At 41.4% G+C, this 13,541-nt stretch overlaps 3 protein-coding genes across 5 annotated transcripts in view; 2 read left to right on the top strand and 1 right to left on the bottom strand.

Moving 5' to 3' along the window:
* LOC143527565 (uncharacterized) overlaps window positions 1–206 on the top strand; it is a 676-nt gene extending 470 nt beyond the window's left edge. The window contains exon 3 of the mRNA XM_077022880.1: window positions 1–206. This exon is cut by the window's left edge and continues 56 nt beyond it. Coding sequence (XP_076878995.1) covers window positions 1–124 — 124 coding nt within the window. The 3' untranslated portion in view covers window positions 125–206.
* Window positions 207–682: 476 nt separating this feature from the next.
* On the top strand, window positions 683–7,116 carry LOC143527578 (uncharacterized). 3 transcript variants are annotated; one of them, XM_077022891.1, is made up of 6 exons: window positions 683–1,277; window positions 1,399–1,746; window positions 1,883–2,194; window positions 3,251–3,367; window positions 3,568–3,608; window positions 6,853–7,116. In XM_077022891.1, exons 1-6 carry the CDS (start codon window positions 1,235–1,237, stop codon window positions 7,000–7,002), a joined length of 1,011 nt encoding a protein of 336 aa, XP_076879006.1. In that variant the 5' UTR covers window positions 683–1,234; the 3' UTR covers window positions 7,003–7,116. The 3 variants fall into 3 exon arrangements, with proteins under 3 accessions (XP_076879006.1, XP_076879005.1, XP_076879007.1); XM_077022890.1 differs by having other exon boundaries at window positions 1,865–2,194; XM_077022892.1 differs by lacking the exon at window positions 3,251–3,367 and having other exon boundaries at window positions 1,865–2,194.
* A 3,056-nt stretch (window positions 7,117–10,172) lies between these two features.
* On the bottom strand, window positions 10,173–11,601 carry LOC143526488 (uncharacterized). The gene is made up of 5 exons (XM_077020924.1): window positions 11,404–11,601; window positions 11,173–11,292; window positions 10,956–11,078; window positions 10,815–10,864; window positions 10,173–10,721 (listed from the first exon to the last, which is right to left on the bottom strand). The coding sequence occupies exons 1-5, from the start codon at window positions 11,504–11,506 to the stop codon at window positions 10,617–10,619; spliced, it is 501 nt and encodes a 166-aa protein (XP_076877039.1). The 5' UTR covers window positions 11,507–11,601; the 3' UTR covers window positions 10,173–10,616.
* Between the last annotated feature and the right edge of the window lie 1,940 nt (window positions 11,602–13,541).

Here is a 13,541-nt window from a genome sequence, read left to right as displayed (position 1 = left end):
CAGAAGAGGACAGGAGAAGAGAGGAGAGGAGAAGAGAGGACAGGAGAAGAGAGGAGAGGAGAAGAGAGGACAGCTGGACTACAGCGTCTACTCTGAAGTGTTGTACTCTACTGCTACTGATTAATTCATGACGTCTAACTCAGTCATTTTATTAGGCAAATGTAGTATTGGAAAATTCTTTGTTGAGGAAAATTCTTTGTTGTTATTATTTTTTTTGGTATATTCAGTATTGTAGACTGACTGCGTTGTGAAAACCTCTCTGAAGGAGAATTTTAGTACAGAACTGAAGGGATGGTGAGTGGCATCAGTGGGAGTGTCTTCCAGTGAGCGATGCCAGTGGGTGTGTCTTTGTAAGGCCCGCCCCTTTCTCAGGGTTTTACTATAAAAGAATGAATGTAATGAGAGTGTCTCAAAACACTGTGCTCTATCCCGAGTCTGCAAGAAAGACAAAACATGCAAGTTTATTATATTTAATTTTTTTATATACTACTGTACCTTTCTAATGCGAATAGCCATTTTCTTCTCTCTCTCTCTCTCTCTCTCTCTCTCTCTCTCTCTCTCTCTCTCTCTCACTGTATGTGTGTGTGTGTGTGTGTGTGTGTGTGTGTGTGTGTGTGTGTGTGTGTGTGTGTGTGTGTATTCATCATTCATTATTGTGTGTATTCTCTGTTCATGACCACATGCCTTTGGCTATCTGTAGTCTTCGTGATGGTTTATACTCACTGTCTTCTAAAACACCAAATATATTAATGTATTACTTCTGTAGCTCACCTGGTAGAGCAGGTACATCAGTGTGTCAAAAGTCTTAGCCAACAAAACAAAAGTATATTTAAAGGAAAGTGGCCCCATGGAAAATTCTTCCACATTGCTTCATTTTGCTTCTCCACTTGCTCTGTGTTGGTGTTCACAGATTCACCTGTGTGTGGAGCTCAGTTCTGTCTGTCCATTTCTTCTGCTGGTCCATTTTGTCTTGCACTGTGTTTGTTTTATGAATGTGCGGTACTGGACGGCCCATCTCTGCTCGGCCGGCTTCTGGTGTTCTCTTCACCGCTGACTTCTGGTGGCCAAACTGTGTTACAAACAGGCAAATGGAAAGATCTCGTCACTAGTGCTAGCCAATGAGGTGAACATGAGCCAATGAGGTGAACATCTCCTGAAGCCAACCAGCACTGGTTGCTTGTGTCATTTAGTGGATTTAAACAGTTCACCTCAAGTAGTTCTGTGTTCTGTGAGGATGGCTTTAGCCTGGATTCTTTTAATATTTTCCTTCAGACTTTGTAAGTTTTAAACATTTTTTTATTAAACAGGTCTAAATGCTGAACTGTTTGTAGGTGTTTTATTTGTTTTTGAAATGTCATGTTTTTCTGCTGTGTTGAAACTGAGACTTTGACTTTGTAGCTCACATTCAAACTTTGGACGTCTACCAACCATCGTTTGTGTCCGTCAAGCCTGGCGAAGAAGTGACTGTGAACTGCACGTTTCCACAAAACTCTGTTAAGGATCTTGTAGTTTTGTACAAACAAAGTCTAGGAAAATTGCCTCAGGAGGTAGGAACATGGTTAGAACATACGGATGCCAAACTTTCAGCTGATTTTCTCAGTTCAAGATTTAAATTGGAGAGAATCATAAATGGCGTTTCTCTGACAATCAAATGCATGGAAAAAAATGATGAAGGAATGTATTTCTGTGGAATAACAGTTTGGAAAAAAGTTCAACATTCCAGTGGAACCTTCTTAGCTCTGAGAGGTAATCAACATATTCATTTTATATAAAATTATATATAACAATTTACACACATTAATATTTTTTAACTGCATTTGATGTTAAAACTATAAAAATGCAGCATGTGTCTTAATTAACATAGGACATCCTCATCTATCAGTGGTCCAAAGTCCAGATGTGGAGAGGGTTCCTCCAGGAGAGTCCGTGTCTCTGCAGTGTAGCGTCCTCTCTGAGAGGAGAACAGCAGAACTCCAAGTGTTCTGGTTCAGATCTTCTGCAGGAGACTCCCATCCTGAAATCATCTCCACTCATCACAACAGCAGCCGTCAGTGTGAGATCAGCTCTTCTCCACACAGCTGTGTGTACAACCTCTCCAAGAGTGTCCTCAGCGTCTCTGATACTGGCACTTACTACTGCGCTGTGATCACCTGTGGGAAGATCCTTCTTGGAAACGGAACAACAGTACAATTAAGTGAGAATCACCATATACTCCCTTTAACTTATATTTGATTATAAATATATAAGATTATAAAGATTATAAATATTTCAGCATTAGTTTTCCTAATTTATTTGAATTCCTTTATGTTCATTGGCCAGTGATTAGAGGAGGCACAGTAGTTTTAACTCCTGCCAAAGTTGACTGTGTTGTTATGTAAACAGACAATACATTCCAGTTGTAATGTATCTTATTTAGTGGTGTCAATTCCAGGTTCAGAGATTAAAAGTCCTCACCAGGATTTTGCTCAAGCTTACTAGATTTTCTAATTAGCAATCCAGGTAAAATCAGTGGAATCAACACTAATCCAGGAAGCCTGAGCAAAATCCTGGTGAGGACTTTTAATCTCTGAACCTGGAATTGACACCTCTAATCTTATTCATTATTTGGTTTTCAATCTTCATGGCAAAATGCATAATATTATAATGATATTATTTTTATTTATAATTATTATTACCAATACTATTATTAGGACTATTGTTGTTATTCCTCATGTACAAATAATAGTAATAATAATGATTGTAATAATAATAATTGTCACGGTCACAGCTCCGGACCCTTCCCTGTGGGCGTGTCGCTACGTTGTCTGCGTGCAGTTATGTCCATGTTTGTAGTTCCGTGGGTGTGGGTCGTTAGTGAGCGTGTTCGTAGTCTCACCTGTGCCTTGTCTCGAGATCACGAGGGTATGTGTTAATCACCTATTTAATGTGCGTTCGCGCAATGTCTTGTGCTCGTCTTTGTCTACAGTTTTGTGCCTGTTCGAGTGTTGTCTGTGTATGCCTCATGTGTTTTTGTTCATATTAAACGTTTCATGTTGCACTGTTGGACGCTCGTCGTGCCTCCTCCTTCCAGCGGCACAATAATAATTATTATATTAATAATAATAATTATTATTATTATTAAAACTCAGAGAAGATATAACTCAGAGAAGAACTAAGACAAAGACAATACAAAGATGATTGACTGAGCAGAGAGAGACACTTCATTGAGACACTTCACGTTTGTCTTAGACATACTTTCATTCACTTGCAGAGTGGTCTGTGGATCCTGTCACGGTTTCTATGGCAGCAGCCTTGGGAGTTTGTGTAATTGTTATTGTTGCTCAAGCCACATTTAATTGTAGGAGGAAAAAATCAGAAAACTGCTGTGGTAAGTGGTAATTTATTGAGGAGGTTTGAATCAGGCTTTTGGAGTTTAAGGAAAAAAATCCAACACATTTTATTTACTGTTTCTACAATACAAGGTTAATATGCAAACATCTTTGAGAGTGTTTTAACAAGAAGTTAACCATGAAAATGTGTGCCTCTATCATACAGATAATTATTATTATGTTTTTTGTTTTTTACTAGAACAACTTCATCAACATACTGAAGCAGCAAGAACCAATCAGGTATTTTTGAGTTGTCCTCATGCAGTGACGGTTATGAGACAAAGAGGTGTGGTTATGAGACACGGAGGTGTGGTTATGAGACATGGAGGTGTGGTTATGAGACATGGAGGTGTGGTTATGAGACACGGAGGTGTGGTTATGCGACACGGAGGTGTGGTTATGAGACACAGAGGTGTGGTTTTCAGACACGGAGGTGTGGTTATGAGACACAGAGGTGTGGTTTTCAGACACGGAGGTGTGGTTATGAGACACAGAGGTGTGGTTTTCAGACACGGAGGTGTGGTTATGAGACACAGAGGTGTGGTTTTCAGACACGGAGGTGTGGTTATGAGACACAGAGGTGTGGTTATGAGACATGGAGGTGTGGTTATGAGACACGGAGGTGTGGTTATGCGACACGGAGGTGTGGTTATGAGACACAGAGGTGTGGTTATGACACATGGAGGTCTGGTTATCAATGTTGCGAATAACGCCGTTAAAAATAACGGCGTTAGGTAACAGCGTCATTTTGTCAGTAACGGGATAATATAATTAATTACTTTTCCTGTCGTTACAACGCCGTTGATGTTACTGGTCATTAAAAGCGGTGCCTTACTATAGATTGATATACTAACAGTAATGCGCGTGGACTGCTGCCCAGGCTAGTGAGGAGTAACAGATCGAGTCTCGATAGGTCACAGTTCTCGGTGTAACACCTGTTTAACTTAACAAGTCAGTAAGCGATTGGCTAAGACAGCGTTATGGTAGCCAATCAGAGCCAGTGTTTTTACACGCGTGCCGAAGGATGCCAGTGATACGACACAAAAAGAGAAGAGGCAGAAATGGCGAGTCAGGAGCAAGCCGAAAAATTAGTATTTTCAATGTGGCGATATAAACATTAAGAAAATACTTGAAGTTCCTGAATGTCTACCAAACTGGGAATATGATTTATTTAATTAAGAATATAGGTTTTATTGTTAAGTTTACTTCTGTTGAGAACAAACCAGTTGTCTCAGGGAGAGAGAATTTAATTTAATTTGATAGATGTAAATGCACTTTATATAGTGTAACTGTTTACTTTTGCTTTTTTTTACAAAGATTTGGGATTTTAAAGGATTTTATCCTGCACTGGTCTGTTGATGTGCAATAAATATCAAAAGTTAAACACCTTTCTGATCTACTAATTTCAACTGACTGTGAAAACTGCATTTTTCAAAAAATCCTTATTCATTGCCATATAACTTTTTTTAACTGTAATGCAAATAGTTACTTTCCCTGGTAACGAGTTACTTTTATTATAGAGTAATTCAGTTAATAACTCAGTTACTTTTTTGAACAAGTATAGTAACTATAACTAATTACTTTTTAAAGTAATGCTCCCAACACTGGTGGTTATGACACACGGAGGTGTGGTTATGAGACACAGAGGTGTGGTTATGAGACACAGAGGTGTGGTTATGAGACACAGAGGTGTGGTTATGAGACACGGAGGTGTGGTTATGAGACACAGGTGTGGTTATGAGACACGGAGGTGTGGTTATGAGACACAGGTGTGGTTATGAGACACGGAGGTGTGGTTATGAGACACAGAGGTGTGGTTATGAGACACGGAGGTGTGGTTATGAGACACAGGTGTGGTTATGACACACGGAGGTTTGGTTATGACACATGGAGGTGTGGTTATGACACACGGAGGTGTGGTTATGACACACGGAGGTTTGGTTATGACACATAGAGGTGTGGTTATGACACACGGAGGTGTGGTTATGACACATGGAGGTGTGGTTATGACACACGGAGGTGTGGTTATAACACATGGAGGTGTGGTTATGACACATGGAGGTGTGGTTATGACACACGGAGGTGTGGTTATGAGACACAGAGGTGTGGTTATGACACATGGAGGTGTGGTTATGACACATGGAGGTGTGGTTATGACACACGGAGGTGTGGTTATGACACACGGAGGTGTGGTTATGACACACGGAGGTTTGGTTATGACACATAGAGGTGTGGTTATGAGACACAGGTGTGGTTATGAGACACAGAGGTGTGGTTATGACACATGGAGGTGTGGTTATGACACATGGAGGTGTGGTTATGACACACGGAGGTGTGGTTATGACACACGGAGGTGTGGTTATGACACACGGAGGTTTGGTTATGACACATAGAGGTGTGGTTATGAGACACAGGTGTGGTTATGAGACACAGAGGTGTGGTTATGACACACGGAGGTGTGGTTATGACACATGACACATGGAGGTGTGGTTATGACACATGGAGGTGTGGTTATGACACACGGAGGTGTGGTTATGACACATGGAGGTGTGGTTATGACACATGGAGGTGTGGTTATGACACACGGAGGTGTGGTTATGACACATGGAGGTTTGGTTATGACACATAGAGGTGTGGGTGGTTATGAGGCACGAAGGTTATAACGCTTTGGGAGAGAGCTAGTCCTAAACCTCCACTCCTACCGGACAGAAGTGCGCTTTGGGCCAACAATAGGCGAGTAAAACACGAAGCACATGGACGAGAGGAGAAAACACAGACACTATTCTGTGTAGTGGTATTCCACTATTTTATTTACAGTTGACCGAAATATTTAGTCTCCAGCTTACATATCCGTTCATATATGAACTGATGAACTGTCCAAAGCACACTGAAAGTGAAAAATAAAGGGAAATAACCTAACCAGGTGCAACGCTTTGTCAGTAAAAACAACCTTCTCTCTGGCTGTGTTCGAAATAGTCTACTACATACTACTGGCATACTGATCGAGCCCCAAATCAGTATGTCGTATGCAGTATGTGACCAAAATGAAAATTTCCAGTACGTGAAACATACCCGGATGACCTACTACTTCCGCAAAATATTCCAGTACGCGAACAGAGCTATATTCGTGGTGTACTGCATCCCATCATGCAACGCTACGTTCACATGACCCCGTAGTGTGCTTTGCTTTTGTCGCATACTGGAAACTGTACTGCATACTACTACGAGGACCAGTATGCAGTATCCAGTATATACTGAGTCCAGTATGCAGTATCCAGTATGTAGTAATCTATTTCGAACACAGCCTCTGTGTGCGGCTCCGCTAACGCCTGCGCACTAAACTTAGCTGCTCCTTAAAGAGACAGTACACACATTTCTGGCTGTTACAAGGTGTGGATGCAGTGATGTACAGCGATGTGTTTTAGTGCTCCTGTGTTTCAGATGTAAGGTGTCATCTGAATAAGCGTTCATGTGCTTCTCACAGGATCACGGCGGTGTAGACATCAGTTATGTGGCTTTGCAGTTCAGCAGGAAGAAACGCAACAGTGAGACAGGAAAGAGGATACAAGACACAAGATACAAGGATACAAGTGTGTACTCTGAAGTGAAGTGTCCCCCTGTCACCACACATTAGTCTAACAGACATCTCTTCTTATATGAGCATGTGTTCACTGCAGAAAAGACCCTCCCACCATCACTATATGAACAGTGAATCTCTAAATAATGCTTTGAAAACATTTATCTGAAGATGTTGAGAGACATTTCTCCACTATATGATTAAATAATGATCATATTGAGGAATTCAAAGTGGTTGTGACATGTCTCACCTGCCTGTCTGTAATCAAAGCAAGAGTTATTAAAAAGTCCAGACTGTTCCACTTCTGGGTATTCTTTATTTTATTATGAATGTTTGTTACTGACATTACCTATTTCATAATTTACTAACTGTGTATATAGTAATGTCACACACAGGCTTCATGCTTTACAGCAAGGACAGGGACACAGGGGGCAAGGGCCTGATTACACACATCATATCATTTATATCAAAGATCGGAGATGAAACACTTAATGGCTCTGACAAATGACAGTTAGTGCAGTCTCAATTATTCAAAAACACAGGGTCAAAAGTCAAACAGAGAGACCAGGAGAGACCAATATTTTCTAGAATTTTCACATTTAATTATATTTCTCAGCAAGGAGGAATTTCCCTTAAAAAAAACAAAATAAAAAAGTTCTTGTCACGGTTCAGCTCTGGACCTCTCCTTGTGGGCGTGTTATTACGTCGTCTGCGTCCAGTTATGTCCATGTTTGTAGTTCCGTGGGTGTGGGTCGTTAGTGAGCGTGTTCGTTGGTCTCACCTGTGCCTTGTCTTGTAATCACTGGGGAATGTGTTCTGCACTTATTTAATGTGTGTTTGCGTGATGTCTCGTGCTCGTCTTCGTCTCAAGCTCGTGCCTTGTGAGTGTTGTATGTAGAGTGCTTGCGCTACCCGCGCCGTACTTTATTTGTTGTGCTTCACAATAAACGTTTGTATGTTGATGTTACACGCTTGTCGTGCCTGCCTTCTCCCACCGTAACAGTTCTTACATGTGACAGGAATTCAGATTTGTATACATTTGTTTTCTCAGGAGCATATATATACACTTTCAACACATTTTATACCCTCTTTCCATTGAAAAAAAAAAAAGTTGGATCCAAAATGGCCACCATGGTTACCCATCTTGAAAAGTTTTCCCCTCCCATATTTTAATGTGCCACAAACACGCAAAGGTGTCAGAAGTATTCACATTCATTACTCGGGTAGAAGTATAGATACTAGGGTTTAAAAATACTTAAACCCTTAAAGTTGAAGTATCAACTCAAGCTTTTTACTCAAGTAAACGTGTAAAAATACTGCTTTCAAAACTACTTAAAAGTATAAAAGTAAAAGTAATGTAAGGAAAAACACACACACACACACACACCTCTGCTCAGATGTATTGTAAATGTCACACACATGGGGCAGTCATGGTCTTGTGGTAGGGAACTGGTCTTGTGACCAGAGGGTTGTGGGTTAAACTCCCAGGCCTGAGGCCATGACTGAGATGCCCTTGAGCAAAGCACCTAACGCCAACTGCTCCCCGCGTCTGACTAGGAAGCAGTGTTTTCATCTCAGTCACATGCGCGTTTGACGAAAATACCGGGGTGAACTCAAGCTAAGTGAACAACACATAAAAAAAACACACAAACTTCAGGACTTTGGCATGGTTGAAGGAGGTGGGCCACGGCACGGTGAGGTTGCTCATGCATGCGTGCACGCATCCTACGAGCAACTGTAGTTTTCTAGGTAAAAAGTGGATAAACTCCGTTATCAGCACTCGTTACAGCGCCACTGACCTGCGCTCACCTTCAGGAAGAAGAGAACAGACAGTGTCAGTAGTTTTAAACCTCCCTCAGTCGTGTGCGGTGCCTTTGCTGCACCTCGTATGTGGTTTATTACAAACGTGTGACAGAAGAACCGCGTCTCACCAACGAGACTCAAATCACAATCACAATATCACAGACACTTTATGCCGCTAGTCTCCAGTTTTCCACTACGCCGGTTTTAAAAGTGTTGGCGGCTCGCTGGGCTTGTAAACAAACCGCGCAGCACAAAGATGTAGCAGTGTGTCGCCCTCAGAGCTGATGAGGTAACCGGGCCACGACACAAACCGTTAGTGCAGGTGAGAGCGGACCGTCTGGGGAGCCCCATGAAATCAGGCAAAGAGCCGCAGGTTGGCCACTCCTGCCATAATGACTATAATGTTATATTAAAATGTTAATGTTGAAAAATGGCCCCATATGCCAAAATGAATGTACTTGAGTACAAGGGTTGGTTGGTCTTCCTGCCTACCAACTGGTGCTCGCAGCTGCTTAGTTGGGACACTTCGCTCGAATTCTCTTGAGTCTGCCACGGACATCTTTATACTAAGCTACGTACGTCTGCTACGTCCTCACTGGAGTGTGACGTGACGTGTGCAGGTGCAATGGATCACGTACAAACCAATAGGGTGTCGGAATATTATATGTTTATACTCAGGGCTCTCAAGTTTAGAATTAATTTCAGAGATCTTGTCAGGGTAAGATTTGAACCTGGAGTCACTGGCGAGTTTAAGTTGTTGAGCGGGGGGGGCGGGGGGGGTGGTGGCGAATGTAAGTTGTATATCGCGATCGATCGCCAGTGGAGGGTGATATAGATATGGATCAGAGGTAAATACACTAGATAAATTTTTTTTCCGGCGTGAGAAATCGGAAGTGTGGCGTGTGAAGACGGTCAAATGTGTGTGTCACACGCTCAATGCGTGAGACTTGAGAACACTGTTATACTTCTCATCGAACCACAATCAAATTCACTCTATCCGGATGGCGTGATTAGTCAGGATAGGGTTTTATTAAACGATGACACGCTAGAATGAAAACAAGTCTAAATGAAATAGCAGTAACGAGGCTATTTTTTAAATGTAAGGAGTAGAAAGTACAGATAATGGTGTAAAAATGTAAGGAGTAGTAGTAAAAAGTCAGCTGAAAAATAATTACTCCAGTAAAGTATAAATAACCAAAATTTTTACTTAAGTAAGGTAACATTACTTGACACCTCTGCTCATACAAAGTTAATATCACCAACCGTTCTCATTTTATTTATGTGTCTCCATATAAATGGCTCACCCTGTACATATAAACTACAAATAAGAAAGAATCTTAGTACAAAAAGTGATGTGAGAGAGAGAGAGAGAGAGAGAGAGAGAGAGAGAGAGAGAGACAGAGAGAGAGGGAGACAGGGAGAGAGAGACAGAGAGAGAGAGTTGCATAGGCATTTACACACATTGTCTTTACTACATAAGGTGCAGCTGTAAGCCTAGCAGAACACATCGATGTAGCATAGCTGTCTCACACTGGAGTACACACACACTCTGGTGCGTCATAGCCATCTCACACTAGAGTACACACACTCCTGTGATGTGTCATAGCCATCTCACACTAGAGTACACACACTCCTCTGGTGTTGCATAGCCATCTCACACTGGAGTACACACACACACTCCTCTGGTGTGTCATAGCCATCTCACACTGGAGTAGATACACTCCTGTGATGTGTCATAGCCATCTCACACTGGAGTACACACACTCCTCTGGTGTGGTTTAGCTATCTTACACTGGAGTACACACACTCCTCTGGTGTGGTTTAGCTATCTCACACCGGAGTACACACACTCCTCTGGTGTGGTTTAGCTATCTCACACCGGAGTACACACACTCGGGTGTGTCCCTGGTTCTGACACACTCATTCCTCTTCTGGAACTGCAAGGCTGCATAGTTCTCCATGTCATGAGATTCCTGGAATTGAGAGGAAATGTGTGTAGTATAAGATTCATAATCTTCGAGTAATATTGAGCAATATTCCTTAATGCAGTATACAACTGAACTTACTAAAGCACCTGTTGACCTCTCCTCTGATTGATCTGCTTTAGAAGGTTTTACTGTTTATACAGAAAAGAGTGAAATTAAAAAAGAGTGGAATTTCAGATCTGGCAGGTTTCTGCATGCGTGCTCTGATGGAAAGACACTTACTTTTGCAATTTTCACATTCTTGTCTCCGCAGTATGGAACAAATGAGGAAGACTATCAGTATTCCAGAGAAACCCAAAGTCATTCCCAAACCAAACACTGTGGAGTCCAGTGAGCTGTCGGAAGCTGTTATCACACTTTCAAAATGTTAGTGCAAATGATCAGAGTACTGGTAGACTTTACATTTTGAAAAATACTTAAATAATACTGAAATGCTCACTGGTCTTCTCTAGTGTTGTCATGTTGGTGTTGTTCCTGTCCGCTGTTGGTCTACCTGCCACTGAATCATCAGTGAGATGTGGTTCAGATATTTCTGAAGCTGTGGTAAACTTGTTCACATCTGTCCAGAAGCAAACAGTGAGACAATAAACTGAGCAAAGCCCTGTGACCAGAGCTGAGTGGGGAAAGGTTAAGGCTTAAACACAGTCTGTTTAATAACGTTAAATGATACCTTTGACCACCAAGAACGTTCCCACTCCAAACACAGGGTATGGTGCGGTCGTGCCACAGTAGTACACTGCTTCATCAGATAAAACTGTGTCGGAAATGATCATTTTGCTGAAATTTTTGGATTCTTCTATGTGGAAGCGAGTTCTGCTGAATTCATTGTACAATGTAGGTTCAGTTGATTTAAATGTCCTGGCCACAGTCCGAGGCTGTTTTCCCACAGGTTGCTTGTACCAAACAATTTCCTCGTTTTCAGACATGCAGCAGTTCAAATTAGCAGGTTTCCCAGCCTCCACAATAATCTGTTCATGTGCCAGATAAATATCCACCGGCATTGTAAAGGGTTTTTTACCATGAGGTTTACGAGCTTCGACATGATCTAGAAGAACAGATGCATTCATTCAGAGAAACAATGTTTACACTCCATTACAGATATGTTACACTCATTTAAGATATGTTTACACTCCTTTACAGTGATGTCAGTAACGCGTTACTTAGTAACGCGTTACTCTAATCTTATCACTTTTTTCGGTAACGAGTAATATAACGCGCTACTATTTCCAGTCCAGTAATCAGATTTAAGTTACTTATCCAAATAACTGTGCGTTACTATTTTTATTTTCCCTAGTAAAAATATATATTTTTGCTTTCTTCTTGGCTCAGTTCTACTTTTGCGTCTGACCGTAGCGCTCGACTCCGCACGCTGCGCGCGACCCTGTGAGAGCGCGAGCGCGTTTTACAAGTCATTTTTGCAGTGTCCTCCCGTAACGATATGTGGTAGTGTAAAGAAACACCCCTCAAAAACAGGGGAAGGAACATTTACCTGAAGAATTTTAATGTTGCACTGTGTTTCACGTTTGAAAAGTGCTGGAATTTTGACTAACGTCGCCTACTTTAAAATGCTTGAAGTTGTAATGGTATTTCGTTTCACAAGCTGTCTGACTGAACAGGGGTGGGTTTCCCGAAACGTTCGTAGCGCTAAGTACTTCTTAACCTCGTACGTTTCATACGAGGTTACGAAGTACTTGGCGATACGAACGTTTCGGGAAACCCACCCCAGTTCGCTTGTATTACGTTTACAAATAAATTTACAAATAATACCGCGCAGCTACACAAACGTAATGTCAGGAGAGTCTTGCCCTTTAAGTGACACTGGGGGGGGGGGGGCGCCAGGGTTGCGTTATCAATAGTTTCCCTCCTCGGGATTTTTGGATTAAGCAGGTTCGGTAACCGTTACCGAACCTGCTTCAATACATTGTTACTGTTAAAAATGCACTTCCAATAAAGTGAGTATTGGAAATTTTTATTTTGCTGCTGAATGTAACTACTAAAGTAACTTGTAATCTAACGTAGTTACTTTTAAAATCAAGTAATATGTAGGGGAGAGTGGGGTGATTTGTGCCAGGGGGGAAGTTGTGCCACCCCCTGTTTCTAGGGAACCAGAGAAGAAATTGTTTATGTGACCATTAATTTTTGAAAAAACATTCATTTTACTCCTGCAAAGAAGAGAGCCTCATTGCATGAGAGGAAAGCACTTTTAAGTTCAAAAAACTGTTTTTTGCCTTTCAAAGTAAAATTCCTATGATCAAGGATTTTTGATTGTTGTGTCCAAACAGTTATAGAGAAGTATGAAAACATTTTACACATGTTTTAGTACTTTGGTAAGCTACACTATGAGTCTATGCAGCTAGCATAATGTTAGCCCAAAACTACTGGATGATGCATTTTTTCCCAAATGGTGGGGTTGGGGTGATTTGTGCCATAGGGCCTGGGGTAAGTTGTGCCAGTGGCACAACTCACACCCACTTATGAATATTTTAAACATATTGTTTTTTTTTTGTAGTTGTACATTGTATTCTTATATTTAATCACTTAAACTATGTGACATTCTTAATTTTAGACCCAAAATAGAAATAGACCATCATGCCACAGAGTTATAAGAGGAAGACATGTAGGGCTTCCACTCCTCTAGAGGACATGGACAGAGTAGTGAAGAGGTGGAGAAGGGAAGTCTATTGGTCAGGTGGCGAGGGAGATGAGCATATGCAGGATGTCAATAAAACAATACATGGAGAAGAAAAAGATAGATGGAAAAGAAATAGGATATAAAAGAACTGGACTTATTTAAAGCGTATAGCTTCA

Source organism: Brachyhypopomus gauderio, chromosome 11, assembly GCF_052324685.1.
Source record: "Brachyhypopomus gauderio isolate BG-103 chromosome 11, BGAUD_0.2, whole genome shotgun sequence".
NCBI lineage: Eukaryota > Metazoa > Chordata > Actinopteri > Gymnotiformes > Hypopomidae > Brachyhypopomus > Brachyhypopomus gauderio.
This window is presented reverse-complemented; position numbering and strand designations above follow the sequence as displayed.

What these genes read in the sequence shown, in the direction of transcription:
- LOC143526488 (XM_077020924.1), bottom strand. Translation starts at nt 11,506, where the DNA reads ATGATCATTTCCGACACAGTTTTATCTGATGAAGCAGTGTACTACTGT. An exon ending in GACAACACTAGAGAAGACCA is followed by an intron (nt 11,079 to 11,172) that starts GTGAGCATTTCA and finishes GTGTGATAACAG; the next exon opens with CTTCCGACAGCTCACTGGAC. An exon ending in AGAATGTGAAAATTGCAAAA is followed by an intron (nt 10,865 to 10,955) that starts GTAAGTGTCTTT and finishes CTGTATAAACAG; the next exon opens with TAAAACCTTCTAAAGCAGAT.
- LOC143527578 (XM_077022890.1), top strand. Translation starts at nt 1,235, where the DNA reads ATGGCTTTAGCCTGGATTCTTTTAATATTTTCCTTCAGACTTT. An exon ending in AATATTTTCCTTCAGACTTT is followed by an intron (nt 1,278 to 1,398) that starts GTAAGTTTTAAA and finishes TTGACTTTGTAG; the next exon opens with CTCACATTCAAACTTTGGAC. An exon ending in AACCTTCTTAGCTCTGAGAG is followed by an intron (nt 1,747 to 1,864) that starts GTAATCAACATA and finishes TAATTAACATAG; the next exon opens with GACATCCTCATCTATCAGTG.